Source organism: Chanos chanos, chromosome 3 (assembly GCF_902362185.1).
Source record: "Chanos chanos chromosome 3, fChaCha1.1, whole genome shotgun sequence".
Lineage (NCBI taxonomy): Eukaryota > Metazoa > Chordata > Actinopteri > Gonorynchiformes > Chanidae > Chanos > Chanos chanos.
In genome coordinates, this window is record NC_044497.1 from 54,665,826 (window position 1) to 54,680,825 (window position 15,000).

The 15,000-nt window shown below is 49.3% G+C and overlaps 1 protein-coding gene across 1 annotated transcript in view; it reads left to right on the plus strand.

Moving 5' to 3' along the window:
• ttc28 (tetratricopeptide repeat domain 28) overlaps positions 1–15,000 on the plus strand; it is a 152,234-nt gene that overhangs the window by 131,738 nt on the left and 5,496 nt on the right. The window contains exons 12-18 of the mRNA XM_030768076.1: positions 224–442; positions 2,963–3,140; positions 9,678–9,818; positions 11,631–11,775; positions 12,198–12,377; positions 13,427–13,938; positions 14,276–14,523. Of these exons, the coding sequence (XP_030623936.1) occupies positions 224–442; positions 2,963–3,140; positions 9,678–9,818; positions 11,631–11,775; positions 12,198–12,377; positions 13,427–13,938; positions 14,276–14,523 (1,623 nt within the window). The remainder of the gene's footprint in view (positions 1–223; positions 443–2,962; positions 3,141–9,677; positions 9,819–11,630; positions 11,776–12,197; positions 12,378–13,426; positions 13,939–14,275; positions 14,524–15,000) is intronic.

Sequence of the window (15,000 nt, forward strand, 5' to 3'; positions counted from 1 at the left end):
GCTGCTTAATGGATTCTTATCAAACAACTTAATGCTTCTTTAAAATGCTTCTTTCAGCTTAACGGTAGTAAATCTTGCTCTGGTTCAAAGTGTCCACCTTGTTATGTTAGCCAGCAGTCATCCCTGTTACAAACTCTTGTACTGATAATTGCATGCGGTGCGACACCAGACAATAAGGTTTGTGTGCCGAGCCGGCACTGACAGCACCCCCACCCCCCACCAGGTCACCATGACGAGGCCCTCGCCGTGGCAGAGAGGGGTCGAACGCGAGCTTTTGCCGACCTGCTGGTGGAGAGACAGACCGGACAGCAAGACTCAGATCCTTACACCCCCGTCACGGTGGAGAACATTCTGGACACGGTCAACGGCCAGCGCGCGCTGGTGCTGTACTTCTCCCTGGCCGCGGGCTACCTGTACAGCTGGCTCCTGGCCCCTGGCTCAGGTAAGGACCGGGCGTGCCCTCCGTCTGTTGTCTGTCTGACACTCCGCTCTCCCTCCCTGCTGAAAAGGGGAAAAAAACCAAACAAACAAACAAACATTGTAGCCTCAGCTCATTCCAGTGATGACTGGCCTTGATTTTTTTTTTTCCCCCTGTATCTTCGGAAAGCTTTCCAGTCGAGATTCCCCGAGATTTGAGCGAATCCTTAAGTTCTCCTTATGGAATGATTAGTCATTCGTGTTGGATACCCAGCCACCAGCGAACCATGTGAAAACAGAGGTAAACCCAGAGTGGCAGTCTTCATGAATACAGAGATGAATCGAGCGGAAGCAAGGGGTCAGGAACGAAGAGTAGAAAAGTCTGATCGAAGAAGAACAGTACAAGTCTAATGATAGCTCACTGGAATGCAAAGAAATTTCAGAAAATAAAACCCAGACCATGCACATGAACCGAATAAACATAAACTGATAAAATATCGATCTTTTCAATGCTTGGAGCGCTGATGTTTTCAACAATGAAGAAGCGTAGTCGATACAGACCAAAATAAATAAATAAATAAAAACCATCTAATCTTCGACTCCTCCTGGTGCTTTGGTGATGTTCTCTAGTCATAGTTTCACTGTTTTTTTTACGGTAACCATAATTTAGTCTCTAAAGGGTAGAGTAAGTCTTGTTAAACTTGAGAAAGGTCTCATTAAAACCCGGTGCAGTCAGACTCACTGGCAGGAGCAGGCAGAGACAGGGCTGTTGTGTGAATTGTCGGGAGTTTGGAGAACGTGGTGTTGTGGAGACAGAGTTCGGCGGGGGTTTTTTTTGGAGAGATCTCCATCAGGCGGTGGAAGTGTCAGACGTGCCCAGGTCACAGACGAGCGGGTCTGCAGGATGCAGTCTGTGGACATGCTGGGAGTCTGTCTGGCTGTCTGAACACGGACCAAAACACTGCTCACAGGGCTCACTTACACATCAGACAAGATAACAGATTTTTTTAAAGTCTCTCTCTGCCTCTCTCTCTCTCTCTCTCACTCTCTCTCTGTCTGTGCCTTCCCCCTCAACTACTCAATCAGCCAGTCTCAGGCTTTCTCTTCATCTCCCTCTCTCTCACAGATACATAAACACACACACACACACACACACATACACACTCTCACAGACATACACAAAACAATCTTCCAAGGCACATAAACAAGCCTACTGAGTAAGCCACTACATTCACTGCTGTGGAAATATTTGTCTGTTCTCTCTTTTTGTCTAAGACACACACACATGCATGCACGCGCACACACACACACACACAGATTTGTTTTAGGCATCCATTTCCCTTAGACCTTCTGTTCCCTGCAGCTCAGTGCCTGCTGCCTGCTGTTTGGAGAAGCTGCCGAAAAGCTGTGAATTAACGTAACACGGCAGCACCACCTGCCTCCCTCGGTCCCTGTCCTACCGCTACACACACACACACACACACACACACACACACACACACACACACACACACACACGCACACACACACACACACACATACACACACACACACACACACACACACAAACACACACACGCCACCTGCCTCCCTCGGTCCCTGTCCTACCGCTACACACACACACACACACACAAACACACATACACACACACACACACACACACACACACACACACACACACACGCCACCTGCCTCCCTCAGTCCCTGTCCCACCCACCCCCCCCCCCCCACACACACACATGTAAACACACAGACATACACACTCTTTCATGTACACACTTTCACACACACACACACACCCTAGCCTCCACACCTTGATAACTGAGCATAGAAGCAAGCCTCGTAAAATGGACACATTTATTCTCCACAGTCAACTCTCTCTTTCTTTCTCTCGCTCTCTGTCCTTGTCACTCTACCTTTCTCTTGTCCTCTCCCTCACTTTCTCCCTCTCCCTCTCTCTCTCTCACACACACACACGCACATGCACCTGTCACACAAGGACAGCATGTTATCATCTCTTTGGGGCTGGTGAGTGTTGCTTTCTCAGCAGCCCTGCAGTGAGGTTCATGATGGTTCTGAGGCAGGGCCAGGCAGCTCTCTGTGTTAATCATGTGGACAGTCCAGCAGCGACTCAGACAGAGACACACTCTGGCATTTTAACGTCCGGGCCCCTGTGTGTCTTCAGCTCGGGTCAATACCCTAAAGCTGACCGGTTTCCCTCAGTTTTAATCTCATTACCCATGGTGTTTGAGTTTTGAAATCAATAAAATGTTAGATGGGGTTCGCAATATTCAAACGAAGAGCTTGTTCTTTGTTGTTCTCTGTGCTCTAAACCAGACATAGACTGAATGCCACCACCACCAAATCATTATTCCGGAGCCTGTTCGGAATGCCTGCATGCTAACAGAAATTTTCCAAAGCATGCAATGTGCTCATTAACATATAAGAAACAACACTAAGACATTTAGAAAACAAAATTCTTTCCACCCTCTCTCTCTCTCTTTCTCTCTCTCACTCCGTTAACCTGGTCATTGCCTGTTTCAGGTATTCTGAAGTTCCACGAGGTGTATTTGGGTGAGGGCATGTCGGACAGCGGAGCGTCGGACTTCCAGGAGGGCAGCAGTAGCACTCTGCAGGCCGGGGGAGGTCCTGGGGGCTCCTCTCTGGAGCAGTACATCGCCAGCGCTAGGGAGGCTCTTGGAGTCGACTCCTACTACAGCAGGTAAGTCCTGTTGACCCAAACCCGCCGAGATGTCTTCCACCTGCATCCCAAATTCTCTGTGACAGACTCGCACGCACACACACACACACACACACACACACTGCTGTAAGAAAGTCTGTCCTTGAGCAGCAGGGAACAGGGCTGAGGTTGAGTGGCTTTGAAACTTGTGAGCGAAGCTGTTTCCTCAGAGAATTACTACATGTGCTTTAATGTTTTTCCTAGAGGAAGAGTTAATGTGCTCTTTCAAGTGTCTTTAACCGTGAGACCACAGCTTCGTAGTGAAACTCTGTCATCTTAGGCACTTTGACTGTAGTCACCCACACAGACACGTAGTGATCGTCTGTGCGGTGGTCGTCACCGTCAGCACGACCCAGACGTACCCCTGGATGTACCACCTTTCTCTTCATCAAACCAGTATGAATGTCTTTCATCCAGTCAGATCAGCGCATCCTGTCTGATCACAAAATAAACAGGAGGACTGGACAAATATCACCCCAAATCCCTCTCGTCTTGTAGGTGTTTAACAAACACCATGCCCATGGTTAACACCCCCCTCCCCCACACACACATACACACACACACACACACACACACAGATGAACTCTGTTTATCCATCACACGCTGGTTTGATGAGGAGCCGGGTCTGGGCCGTGGTGTGCTTCCGCTCTGGCATTTGGGTGGAGGTTTCTGACTGGCTAATCACGGCCTGATGGATGTGGGCACGTCGGGGACAGACGGGAGGCACAGCAGGGCGACGTAGTGTTTGAGGAGGGGCAGAGAGGAGCACGTCTCCCTCCACGCTGGGAGAGACACAAGGAGGAGAGCCGGAAGACACGGCCATCTCCGGACATGTGGAGACCCTTCCAAAAAAGAAAAAAGATCAGCCAGACTGGCAGAATGAGGAATTAAAGAATCTGATGATTGTTCTTATCAGGGTCATATGCGTGAATTAGAAGAATACATTATGGCATGTTTGTCATCACTCTGAGCATCGACTGGAGTGAGAGAGGGGGGGGGGGGGAAAGTGAGACGGCAAGAGAGAGAGAGAGAGAGAGAGCCAGGGAAAGGCAAGAAGAGTGAAAATGAGAGAGAGAGAGAGGTGATGATGATGAAGGGGGAGACGAGAGAGAGGAAGAGACTGAGAAAGTAGGAGCGAGAGAGACGGGGAAAGGGAAGAAGAGTGAGAAAAAGAAAAAGGATGGAAAAATGTGCAATAGAGTCAGTGACAGAGAGAGAGAGAGAGAGAGAGAGAGATGACAGAGAAAAAGGCCAAAGCTCTTTCTGTGAGAATTTCCCAGAGAGCATTGCAGAACAAAGCCCATTATGCAGCGTGAGTGTCGGAAGCTCTGGCTGACTCTCTCTCTCTGTCTGTCTCACCTCTGTGAGTGCATTAGACGGGAGAGGTGCGACGGATGCTCCAGGAGACAGCTCCGCTCGTCCCGGCCTATTAAAGGATCATTTTGCGCTTGACTGAGGGCCTGCGAGCAATTTTTTCCACTCGGTTGGCTACAATATGCCACCTCTGAAAAAGCCATCCATTCTGTTGAGAGGGCTTGTGTGTGTGTGTGGGTGTGTGTGGGTGTCCGTGCGCGCGTGTGTGTGTGTGTGTATGCATGGACCCATGTATGCGTGTATATATTTATGTATGTGCGCGTACATACCTGTTTGTGTGTGTGTGTGTGTGTGTGTGCGTGTGCGTACATGCATGGACCTATGTGTGTGTGTGTGTGTATATGCATGGACCCATGTATGCGTGTATATATTGATGTATGTGCGCGTACATACCTGTGTGTGTGTGTGTGTGTGTGTGTGTGTGTGTGTGTACGTCTGTAAGTGTAGTGGGAGCAGGTGAGGAAGGCAGAAATAAGGTGTGTAAAATATATAATTAGCTGTTCTCTCAAACGCGTGTTAGCATGCAGCACACAACTGTCTAAATGAGCTGTGATTCTCACCTCAGTAAGAGCTGAGACCTCACATCAGCGACGATTTATTAATAAGCTTGTGGTTGATGAATTCGTTTAAGGGAAACTTCAATTTTTTAAAAAGCTGGCAGCATAATCAGTGTTGTCTGATGCCTTTATACAGTTGAAATATTCATAAAAACAGGCAAATTAAGCAGTAGGATAAAAAAAAAAGAAAAAAAACCCTCAAATTTAATTAATTGAACAGCTGAAAGCTAAATGTGAGGTGTTTTCGTAGCATAATCTGGGCTTCGGGGCTAACGTATAATTTCAACCCAGAATTAGTCCTCTTTTCTCATTCTCTGTTTCATACTGTGAGACAGAGTTTTTACCTCTCTCTCACCAGCACAAGTTTAGCACCCTCATTTTGAAGTTTGACCTGTGATCTCTCTCTCTCTCTCTTTCTCTCTCTCTGTCTCTCTCTCTCTCTGCAAATGTTGGAAGCGGGTCTTTCTCCCCGGGGTTAGCCTCTCTATCTCTGGAACACACATGTAGCGAACACAAAGGCCTGGCTCTGCTCCCCCCAGACCCCCAAGGCTCTGCCTCACCAAAGATCTGAACCGCTCTCATTTTATATTCTGAATTCCCAAACAAAGTTTCCTGACAGGCCCCGAGCCACGTTCACACAGTAGAAGCCCCATAGGAAAAGACAGGCAGCGAGACACACGCAGAGGTTGCCATGGTGAGCGTATGCCAGCAGATTCCAAGCAACGGTCTCCGTTAACGCTGTGATCTGCGACTGACAGCCGTCTGATTCGACTCGATTGCTTCATCGCTTTTCTCGAACTCCTCGCATCACATTATCAGAGCAGCTACATGCAACTTTCAGTAACGCTCGCAAACTCACATATACGTACCCGAACACGAAACCGGGAAAACATATTTCTTAGCGTCGAAGCTGTGCTTTGTCTGATTGTAGCAAAAAAGGAGAAGGCAGTGGAGTTGAGGATAACATACGTTTTCGGCAGAGGCGCTGAAGTTGACACTCAAAAAGTATTTAAGGACCAGTAACTGCGCCTCGTGCTGCTTTGTTCTACTATAGCAAGTTGCACTGAGCGGTTGTGTAATGTTGTTTGTCAGATTTTAAGTTTTGTGTTTTATCGGCACGACCACGTGACCTCTCTAACTAATGAAACAGCTCTAATGAGCGCGTTCTGAAAAAGAGATTTCTTTGTAAAGCAATTTCTGCCACGCACTAATGAACCGTGAGCGCTTTTCGGTCCATTTCTACATTGCATGTTTGTTGTTTGATGTGTGGAGTGAACAGTAAACAAAAATCTCATAGCACCTGCACCCTCTTCGAGCAAAAGTGTTTTTTTGACTTGTGGTGAGATAAACGTTTAATTTTTTTAAGTGACACGTGTCGGGCTTTTCACACTCATTTCGCGTAACAGTCCTGAATTACTCTCCGCTCCTCTGCATTCATCAGATGCAAAAAAAAAAAAAGGCAGTCTTTGTTTATGTGAACTTAATGCAAACAAAGCTTCATTAACCTAATACAGAAATTCAAATGTGTTTATGAGAGAGAGACAGACTCTCTCAACAGAACTTTTTATATATGTATATCTATAATCAAGTTAAAAGTGTCTTTAATGGCTAATCAGAAAATGTTTGTATGCTTTCCTTGCCATCAAAAGATTGGTCTGTAATTATCAGTGATTGCGTGTGTGTGTGTGTGTGTGTGTGTGTGTGTGTGTGTGTGAGTGTGTGTGTGAGAGAGAGAGAGGGGGGGAGAGAGAGAGAGAGAGAGACATGTTTTTCAGATGTTGTGTGTGAGTGCATATATGTGTGTCTGTGTCTGTGTGTGTGCGCGCGCGCGCGTGTGTGTGTGTGTGTGTGTGTGTGTGGGGGGGGGGGTTGTTATAATGTCGAAGTTGATTGTTGTGGTCAGACCCACACACGCTTTTTTTTTTTTTCGGTGGATTTTGAAAACTCTCAGCAGCCGCGGAGAGACGGGGAACCCAATGCGCATTTCCCCACAGTACAGTCATCTTTTCCTGCCTGCTCAGCGCCTGCTCGTGCCTCCGCTTCTGTTGGCGCCTGCCTTCTTTTGGGAGCGCTCGGCGTGTGCGCAGTCAGCAATCTGCCTCCTCCACTCGGAGATCAAGCAGCGGCTCGAGTCGACCGCTGTAAGACTGAGGTCTCCTCTCGCGTCGCCGGGCTCTCGGCTTACCAGCACGGAACGAAAGCGTTCAGAGAGTTTTTCGAGAGATTTGTTTTCCATTTTGTAACGCAGACACGGGAATCTTCAGGTTTAATGCCTATTCCTGTTCTTTCTCTCAGTCTTTATTCAGCACAGTGCCCAACACACAATACGGTATACCCCCAGAATCACTCACCTCCCAGCCCTGTAACGCCCCCCCCCCCCGCCCACGTTTGTGTTTTAGCTCTCCACAGGCATACCCACTTCAGCTGTTCAGCAAAAAACTCAAGGTCTGCATCGTTTGAAGCAGCCGCGTGAGCGTCGGAACGAAAGAAAATGAAATGTATTCGGGACTCACAGGACTGGGTTTGAAAAATTCAGTATAAAATATCAAATCTATAAAATATACAGTGGCTATCAATATTTAGTATCCACAGCTGCAGTGATGACTGATAGAGGCGAAAGCCATGATTCATGACGAGATGTTACATATTCAGTGTGAGCAGACTTGATATCATGAGAACGGTCCTTGCAGGATCTGAAAAGTAAACCCAGGTGAATACTCTAGTGCCATGAGACAGACAGATTAGATTCGACTGGGTTAGATTCGACTTTATTGTTATTGTGCAGAGTAAAGGTACAAAGCCAATGAAATGCAGTTACCATCTAACCAGAAGTGCAAAAGAATAGTGTTATTTACAGATAAGTACAGGTATAAGTGAGTACTACACCAAAAGTGATGCTGTATCTTACAGTAGACTTGTATGTTGGCTGGTTAGAGCTTAACGTTTAATGGAAGCAGCCCAGTAACCAGAGGGTTTAATGCTGACCTTGTCTAACGCTGGCCCAGAGGTGTTTCATCCATGAGAACTCTATAGAAAATGAAGCTCGTTCGGTTTCGGTTTCAGTTTCAGTTCCTGGGCCGTCTCAGTCGCTCAGTATGAGAGTCCCGGGCGAACGATCGAGTGAAAACGTGCAGCGTTGCACGGAGACACGCCCTCAGACCGGTCACGGCGTGAGCCGGACTCCTGTGGGGAGCTTAGAGAACTTTTCACGCGCTGTAGAGAACACAGAGAACTTTTCACACGCTGTAGAGAATACAGAGAGACGCAGCGGCATGACTCAGCTTAGCTTTGCATCCCTCACTGCGGCAGGGACCTCTCTCTCTCTCTCTCTCTCTCTCTCTCTCTCTCTCTCTCTCTCTCTCTCTGTCTCTCTCTCGCTTTCTCTCTCTCTCTCTCTCTCTCTCTCTCTGTCTCTCTCTCTCTCTCTCTTTCTCTCTCTCTCTCTCTCTCTCTCTCTCTCTCTCTCTCTCTTTCTCTCTCTCTCTCTCTCTTTCTCTCTCTCTCTCTCTCTTTCTCTCCCTGGCGCCATCGTTTGCTCTGTGCCCTGGGAGCCTCCCCTCTGTTCCGTCCGGCCTCATTGGCATGCCTGTCGTTAACTATCCAGTCTGGGACACTGACATCTCCTGTCAGATTTCAGGACACCGGAGATGGATACACCTTTTCAGTGTGAATGCCAATGGAAAGTCGACAATGGAAAGCAATTTGGGCCCAGCGGCGCACGATGGTGGTTGTTGTTCGCCGCAGTTATTAAAATTCAAAGCAGACAGAGGACCATACCGATGCTCTTTTAAGAGTCGGCCCGAATGGCGTCGACTTATTTTAATCGACCCTGCCCCTTTTGGATGTTACTGGTGATTTGGATGTCTGTTTTCGTGATTTGAAAATATTGTGTGCAGCAAACACGGGGCGATAAACACCGCTTTGGTTCTGCTATCCCACGTGTCTGAGCACAGCCGAGGTCTCGGAGGATGGCTTTGGAGTAAAGTTTGAGTCTGTAATGATTTTAATGTGTTTCAGGAACGCGCAGGTACATTGTAAGTGGGTGGTTATGTTTGGTAGCTGCGAGATTTGAGCTCTCCGTTTTCATTTTCGATTTGAAAAAAAAAAAACAGTCAAACTTTGAAGTAACCTTGACTTCTTCCAAAAAAAAAAGAAAAAAAGGTTAATCAGTTATGGAATTTTACAGGGCTTAGCATCCTCTGGACCTGTAAGTATAATTTTCATATTGAATGAACTGATTCCAGAACGAACTGCTTTCTAACAAGCTCTTAACGAGGTGAGAGATGATTAAATCTTACACAAGTTGGCTTTTTCTTCCCTCCTCTTTCCCCGGCACTAATGAATCTCTTTTTTAGAGCCTTCGAATGTAAGAGTCATCCAATTACCGGAGGTTGCCGCGGCACACAGCACTTGGAATGCTCTCGGTGGTCGTTTGTTTGCGTGTTTGTGTGTGTTTGTGTGTGGGGGGGGGGGGGGGGTGGCTGCTGAGTTGACGCATGCATTGATCTTGACACGGCATGAATATTGTGTGTGAGAGAAAGTTCTAGACTAATGTTTTTGTTTTTGTCCCCCCCCCCCCCCTTGTCAGGGCTTGTTCGAGCAGTGAGACGGAGAGCGAAGCAGGCGAACTGCTGGACCAACAGTTTGAAGAGCTCAGTAACAAGTTAAACTCCGTCAACGACCCCACGGGGTTCCTGAGAATGGTCTCCAGAAACAACCTCTTTAACAGGTGAGGAGGAAAACACGCGGCCTAGCGTCCGTAGCCTTTGGCCCCCGACGTCTGAACGCAGTCCTCGTGTATTTTCCGTTTGGAGTTTCTTTAGTGGGAGTCACAGGTCGGTTAACCGCGTCTCGGCTCTGCCGTCGTGAACAAGGTCCCCCGGCCCGGAGCTCTTAAACCGCGCTCTGTTTTTGAACGCGCGGGCCCGCATTTGTCGGCTCCTGAAAGTGAAAGTTTGCGTCACGAGGGCGATAATTTCCCAGACGTGACTCATTGTTTTTGTGATGAGGTCAGAACCTGAAGATTAAGGCAAAATCAGAGAGGGAAATTGACTCAAAGCAAAAAGAGAGAGCGAGAGAGTCAGAGTGAGGGAGAGAGAGCACAACACTGAGGTAATCAATCCCTGAGTTGCTAAACAATTAGTAAACACTTAGACTACTAAAGATTTTTCAAAATAAAAAAAAAAAAACCATCAATAGCTGCAGAAAGCAGCACTCAGAGGGATGATAATGAGAGTCTGGATTCTCGAGGTGTGTTTTGGCATTCAGCAGTCATCCATTCACTGATTATTTTGTTGGAAAGTGGTTGGGGGGGGTTGGGGGTCTTATCACTGGAGAACGCTGGTGATACAGCGCTGCGCCATCCTTTAATGAGGGCAAGGGGGGGGGGGGGGGGGGGGGGGGGGGGGGGTCATTCTCCAGGCAATCAGGCCGGGCTGACTCATTAGAGCTTCTCAGCTCTTCCCACGGCTCAGCGGTCATTATCCGCACGATGTGCCGAACCTCCTCGCCGGCGAAAAGTACCGCATGCCAAATCAATGTCTATATCCTCTCCTCGTCTTTATTTATTGATCTCTACTTATTTTGCTGTTGTTGTGGACTCAGAGCTGGAGTGCATGATTGCTGGTCTATTCGTTTATTTATTTGTTTGTTGGTTGGTTTATATTTTTATTTATTACATTTATTTATTTATGCATGTATGCATTTATTTATTTATTTACTGTGTTGAAGTCCCATGTAGAATGGTGATATATTCATATTGCTGTCTCATCAGCCTTGGCTGTAGACCAGAGGCTAAATAAATAAGGAAAGATAGAAGGAAAGAAAAAGAAAGAGAGAAAGAAAGAGGCTGCCACAGCGTGCTCTTCGGTGACATAGTAGCTGTGTTTAACCCACCTGCCCACCGCCCACCTTAAACCCTGATCACGGCATGTGATACACTCCTCTGTCTGTGCAACCCTGGAGTGGAGAGATGTCCTCCTCCGTTAATGGCTTGTCTATGGACTGACTCTAATAAAAGAGCCCAGTGTCAGGTAGTAAGCACTCAAGAGTTCACCGCACTGCTCTGTTACCATAGTTACATTCTTTGTGAGCCAGTGCATGACAAAAGACCTTGCGCCTACATCAATTTCTGATTCGCAATAAGTTTTTTTTTTTTTTGCTCTTGCTCTCTCTCTCTCTCTCTCTCTCTCTCTCTCTCTCTCTCTCTCTCTCTCTCTCTCTCTCTCTCTCTGTCTGAGAAAGCGTAGCTGCTCCCTCACACTGAATCACTTGTGAGTGGTATTGTGTGCTGACTAAGGTCCATTTGAATCAACGTAGTGTATTTCCTTCTCTTCACTGAGCAAACACTCATGAGGCTTAGGCTGTGAAAGCGAAAGACTAATTTCACAAATAGCTCCCCCTCAGTACTTGGATACACAGTGCCCCCTAGTGGCACGTCTGAGAAATCGCTGTTAGCTGAGCACGTCTCTGTTGGACTGGATGATTGACGCGTGTTTGTTTGTTTGTTTGTTTGTTTGTTTGTTTGTTTGTTCGCATTCAGAAGCTGCCAAAGCATGACCAGTCTGTTCAGTAACACAGTGTCTCCAGTGAAAGAGAGCAGTTCGTCTTTACCCCGTCGCCCCAGTGCACTCAGCAAACCGCCCCTACGAGCCCTCTACGACCTTCTCATCGCACCTATGGAAGGGGTGAGAGCTCTCTGTGTGTGTGTGTGTGTGTGTGCGCGCGCGCGCGTGTGTGTGTGCGTGCGTGCGTGCGTGTGTGTTTCAGTTTTATTCTGATTGTGTTTGTGATGCACTACAGAGCTGTACATTAACCTTGGTGTTTTTTAAACCACTCTCTCTCTCTCTCCCTGTCTCTCTCTCTCTCTCTTTCCCCTCTCTCACTTTACTCTCCTCACACTCCAACCCCTCTCTCTCTCTCTCTCTCTCTCTTTTTCTCTTTCCCCTCTCTCACTCTTTCTCTCCTCACACTCCAACCCCTCTCTCTCTCTCTCTCCCTGTCTCTCTCTCTCTCTTTCCCCTCTCTCACTTTTACTCTCCTCACACTCCAACCCCGTCTCTCTCTCTCTCTCTCTCTCTCCCTCCCCCTGTCTCTCTCATCTTCTCAGGGGCTGATGCACTCCAGTGGGCCTGTGGGGAGACACAGACAGCTGGTGCTGGTTCTGGAGGGAGAGCTGTACCTGATCCCGTTCGCCCTGCTGAAGGGCAGCTCCTCAAACGAATACCTGTACGAGCGTTTCAGTCTCATCGCCGTCCCGTCCATCGGCAGCCTCGGCGCCAACGCCAAGGTACGCCCCCCCGTTTCACGCTCCAGAGAAAGACCAAGGATTGGTTTCCATACATGGAATTCCTTCAACACTGACACAGTGGTGAAGAACCTGACCTAGTAACCAGAGGGTCGTTGGTTCAAATCCCCGAGCACGACAGCTAAACTGCTCACGTCCCCCTGAGCACCATACTGAACCAAAGTGTTAGTCCACAGATGTGTCGCCTCTGACGTAGACAGAGAGAATTTTAAGTCGCCCTGGACAGAAGCACCAGGTGAAACTGTATGACACGTCGTGAACGATACTCGATACATCCAGTTTTTATTCCTCCGGCCCCTCTGTTTACTGGGTCACAGATGATTTAAATGCAGTGAAACGTTTCCCAATGTCACGAAAACCTGTTTCTTCCTCCCTCCCTCCCTCCTCCTCACCCTGTTTCTACCTCCCTCCCTCCTCCTCACCTTGTTTCTACCTCCCTCCCTCCCTCCTCCTCACCCTGTTTCTTCCTCCCTCCCTCCTCCTCACCCTGTTTCTTCCTTCCTTCCTCCCTCCCTCCTCCTCACCCTGTTTCTACCTCCCTCCCTCCTCCTCACCCTGTTTCTTCCTCCCTCCCTCCCTCCTCCTCACCCTGTTTCTTCCTCCCTCCCTCCTCCTCACCCTGTTTCTACCTCCCTCCCTCCCTCCTCCTCACCCTGTTTCTTCCTCCCTCCCTCCCTCCTCCTCACCCTGTTTCTTCCTCCCTCCCTCCTCCTCACCCTGTTTCTACCTCCCTCCCTCCCTCCTCCTCACCCTGTTTCTTCCTCCCTCCCTCCTCCTCACCCTGTTTCTACCTCCCTCCCTCCCTCCTCCTCACCCTGTTTCTTCCTCCCTCCCTCCTCCTCACCCTGTTTCTTCCTCCCTCCCTCCCTTCTTCCTCCTCACCCTGTTTCTTCCTCCTTCCTTCCTCCTCACCCTGTTTCTTCCTTCCTTCCTCCTTCCTCCCTCCTTCCTCCTCACCCTGTTTCTTCCTCCCTCCCTCCTCCTCACCCTGTTTCTTCCTCCCTCCCTCCTCCTCATCCTCGTCCTCTCAGGTTCACCCTCGGCGGGCGGGGCCGCTGCTGTGCAGCGGTGGCAGCTCCATGGCGGCGGTGGTGGGGAACCCCCGGCTCCCCCCCGCGGTGATGGACCGCTGGCTGTGGGGGCCCATGCCCACGGCCGAGGAGGAGGCGCACATGGTGGCGGACCTCCTGGGGTGCCAGCCTCTGGCCGGGCCGGCCGCCACCAAGGAGCGGGTGATGAGCGCCCTGTCCCAGGCAGAGTGCGCCCACTTCGCCACGCACGTCTCCTGGAAGCTGGCGGCCCTGGTCCTCTCGCCCAGCCAGGACGCGGGCACGGGAGCCGGCGCGGCCGCTCCGTGCGGAGGCGCGGGCGGAGGAGGGGAAAGCGGGAGCAAATCGAACTACACCATACCCGAGAGCCTGCGCATGCAGGACGACGCCAGCGACGCGGAGAGCATCTGCGACTGCCCGTCACTGCAGGAGTTCCTCCTAACCGCCGCAGACATACTGGACCTCAGGCTGCCTGTCAAACTGGTGGTTCTTGGGTCAGTTATCACACTGCCGTACACAATGAACACCAGCCCAGCATTTTCCTTCTGTAAAACAAGCATGCTATTGCTCATTATTCTAAAATGTTGTTATTATTATTATTATCATTATTATTGCTATTATTAGTATTGATGTTCTTGTTTTTGTTTTTGATGGCCCAGTTTTAAGTAAACCTAAAAGACAAATTTAAGTTCATTTAGTCTCGTTTAGTTCCTCTGGGCTACTTTTAAGTGCTGTTGTTGTTGTTGTAAATTAGCCACTATCCCACCTGTAAAGCTTGGTGTATGTGTAGACATCATTACCTGACAAATCTTTCGTTTGCGTGTGGTTCAGTTCTTATCAGGAGTCTGACAGTAAAGTGACGGCAGACGGAGTGGTGGGCCTGACCCGGGCCTTCCTGGCCGCGGGAGCGCAGTGCGTGCTGGTATCTCTGTGGCCCGTCCCCGTCGCAGCCTCCAAAATGTTCACCCACGCCTTCTACACGGCCCTGCTCAACGGGACCAAGGCCAGCGCCGCCCTCGCCGACGCCATGAAGACCGTACAGAGCAGCAAACAGTTCTCTCACCCCTCCAACTGGGCAGGTGGGTGTTTTTCTCTTGCCGCTTTACGACGGGGCAGGTGGGTGTTATTTTCTCTCGCCGCTTTACGACGGGGCAGGTGGGTGTTTTTTTCTCTCGCCGCTTTACAACTGGGCAGGTGGGTGTTTTTCTCTCACCCCTCCAACTGGGCAGGTGGGTGTTTTCTCTCACCCCTCCAACTGGGCAGGTGGGTGTTTTTCTCTCGCCGCTTTACAACTGGGCAGGTGGGTGTTTTCTCTCACCCCTCCAACTGGGCAGGTGGGTGTTTTTCTCTCGCCGCTTTACGACTGGACAGGTGGGTGTTTTTCTCTCGCCCCTCCAACTGGGCAGGTGGGTGTTTTTCTCTCGCCGCTTTATGACTGGGCAGGAGGGTGTTTTTCTCTCGCCGCTTTACGACGGGGCAGATTGCCTTTTTCTCTCTCCGCTTCACAACATGATTTCTCCTACAGAACCCGGAGCTCACCTCTCTGTGTACAGCAG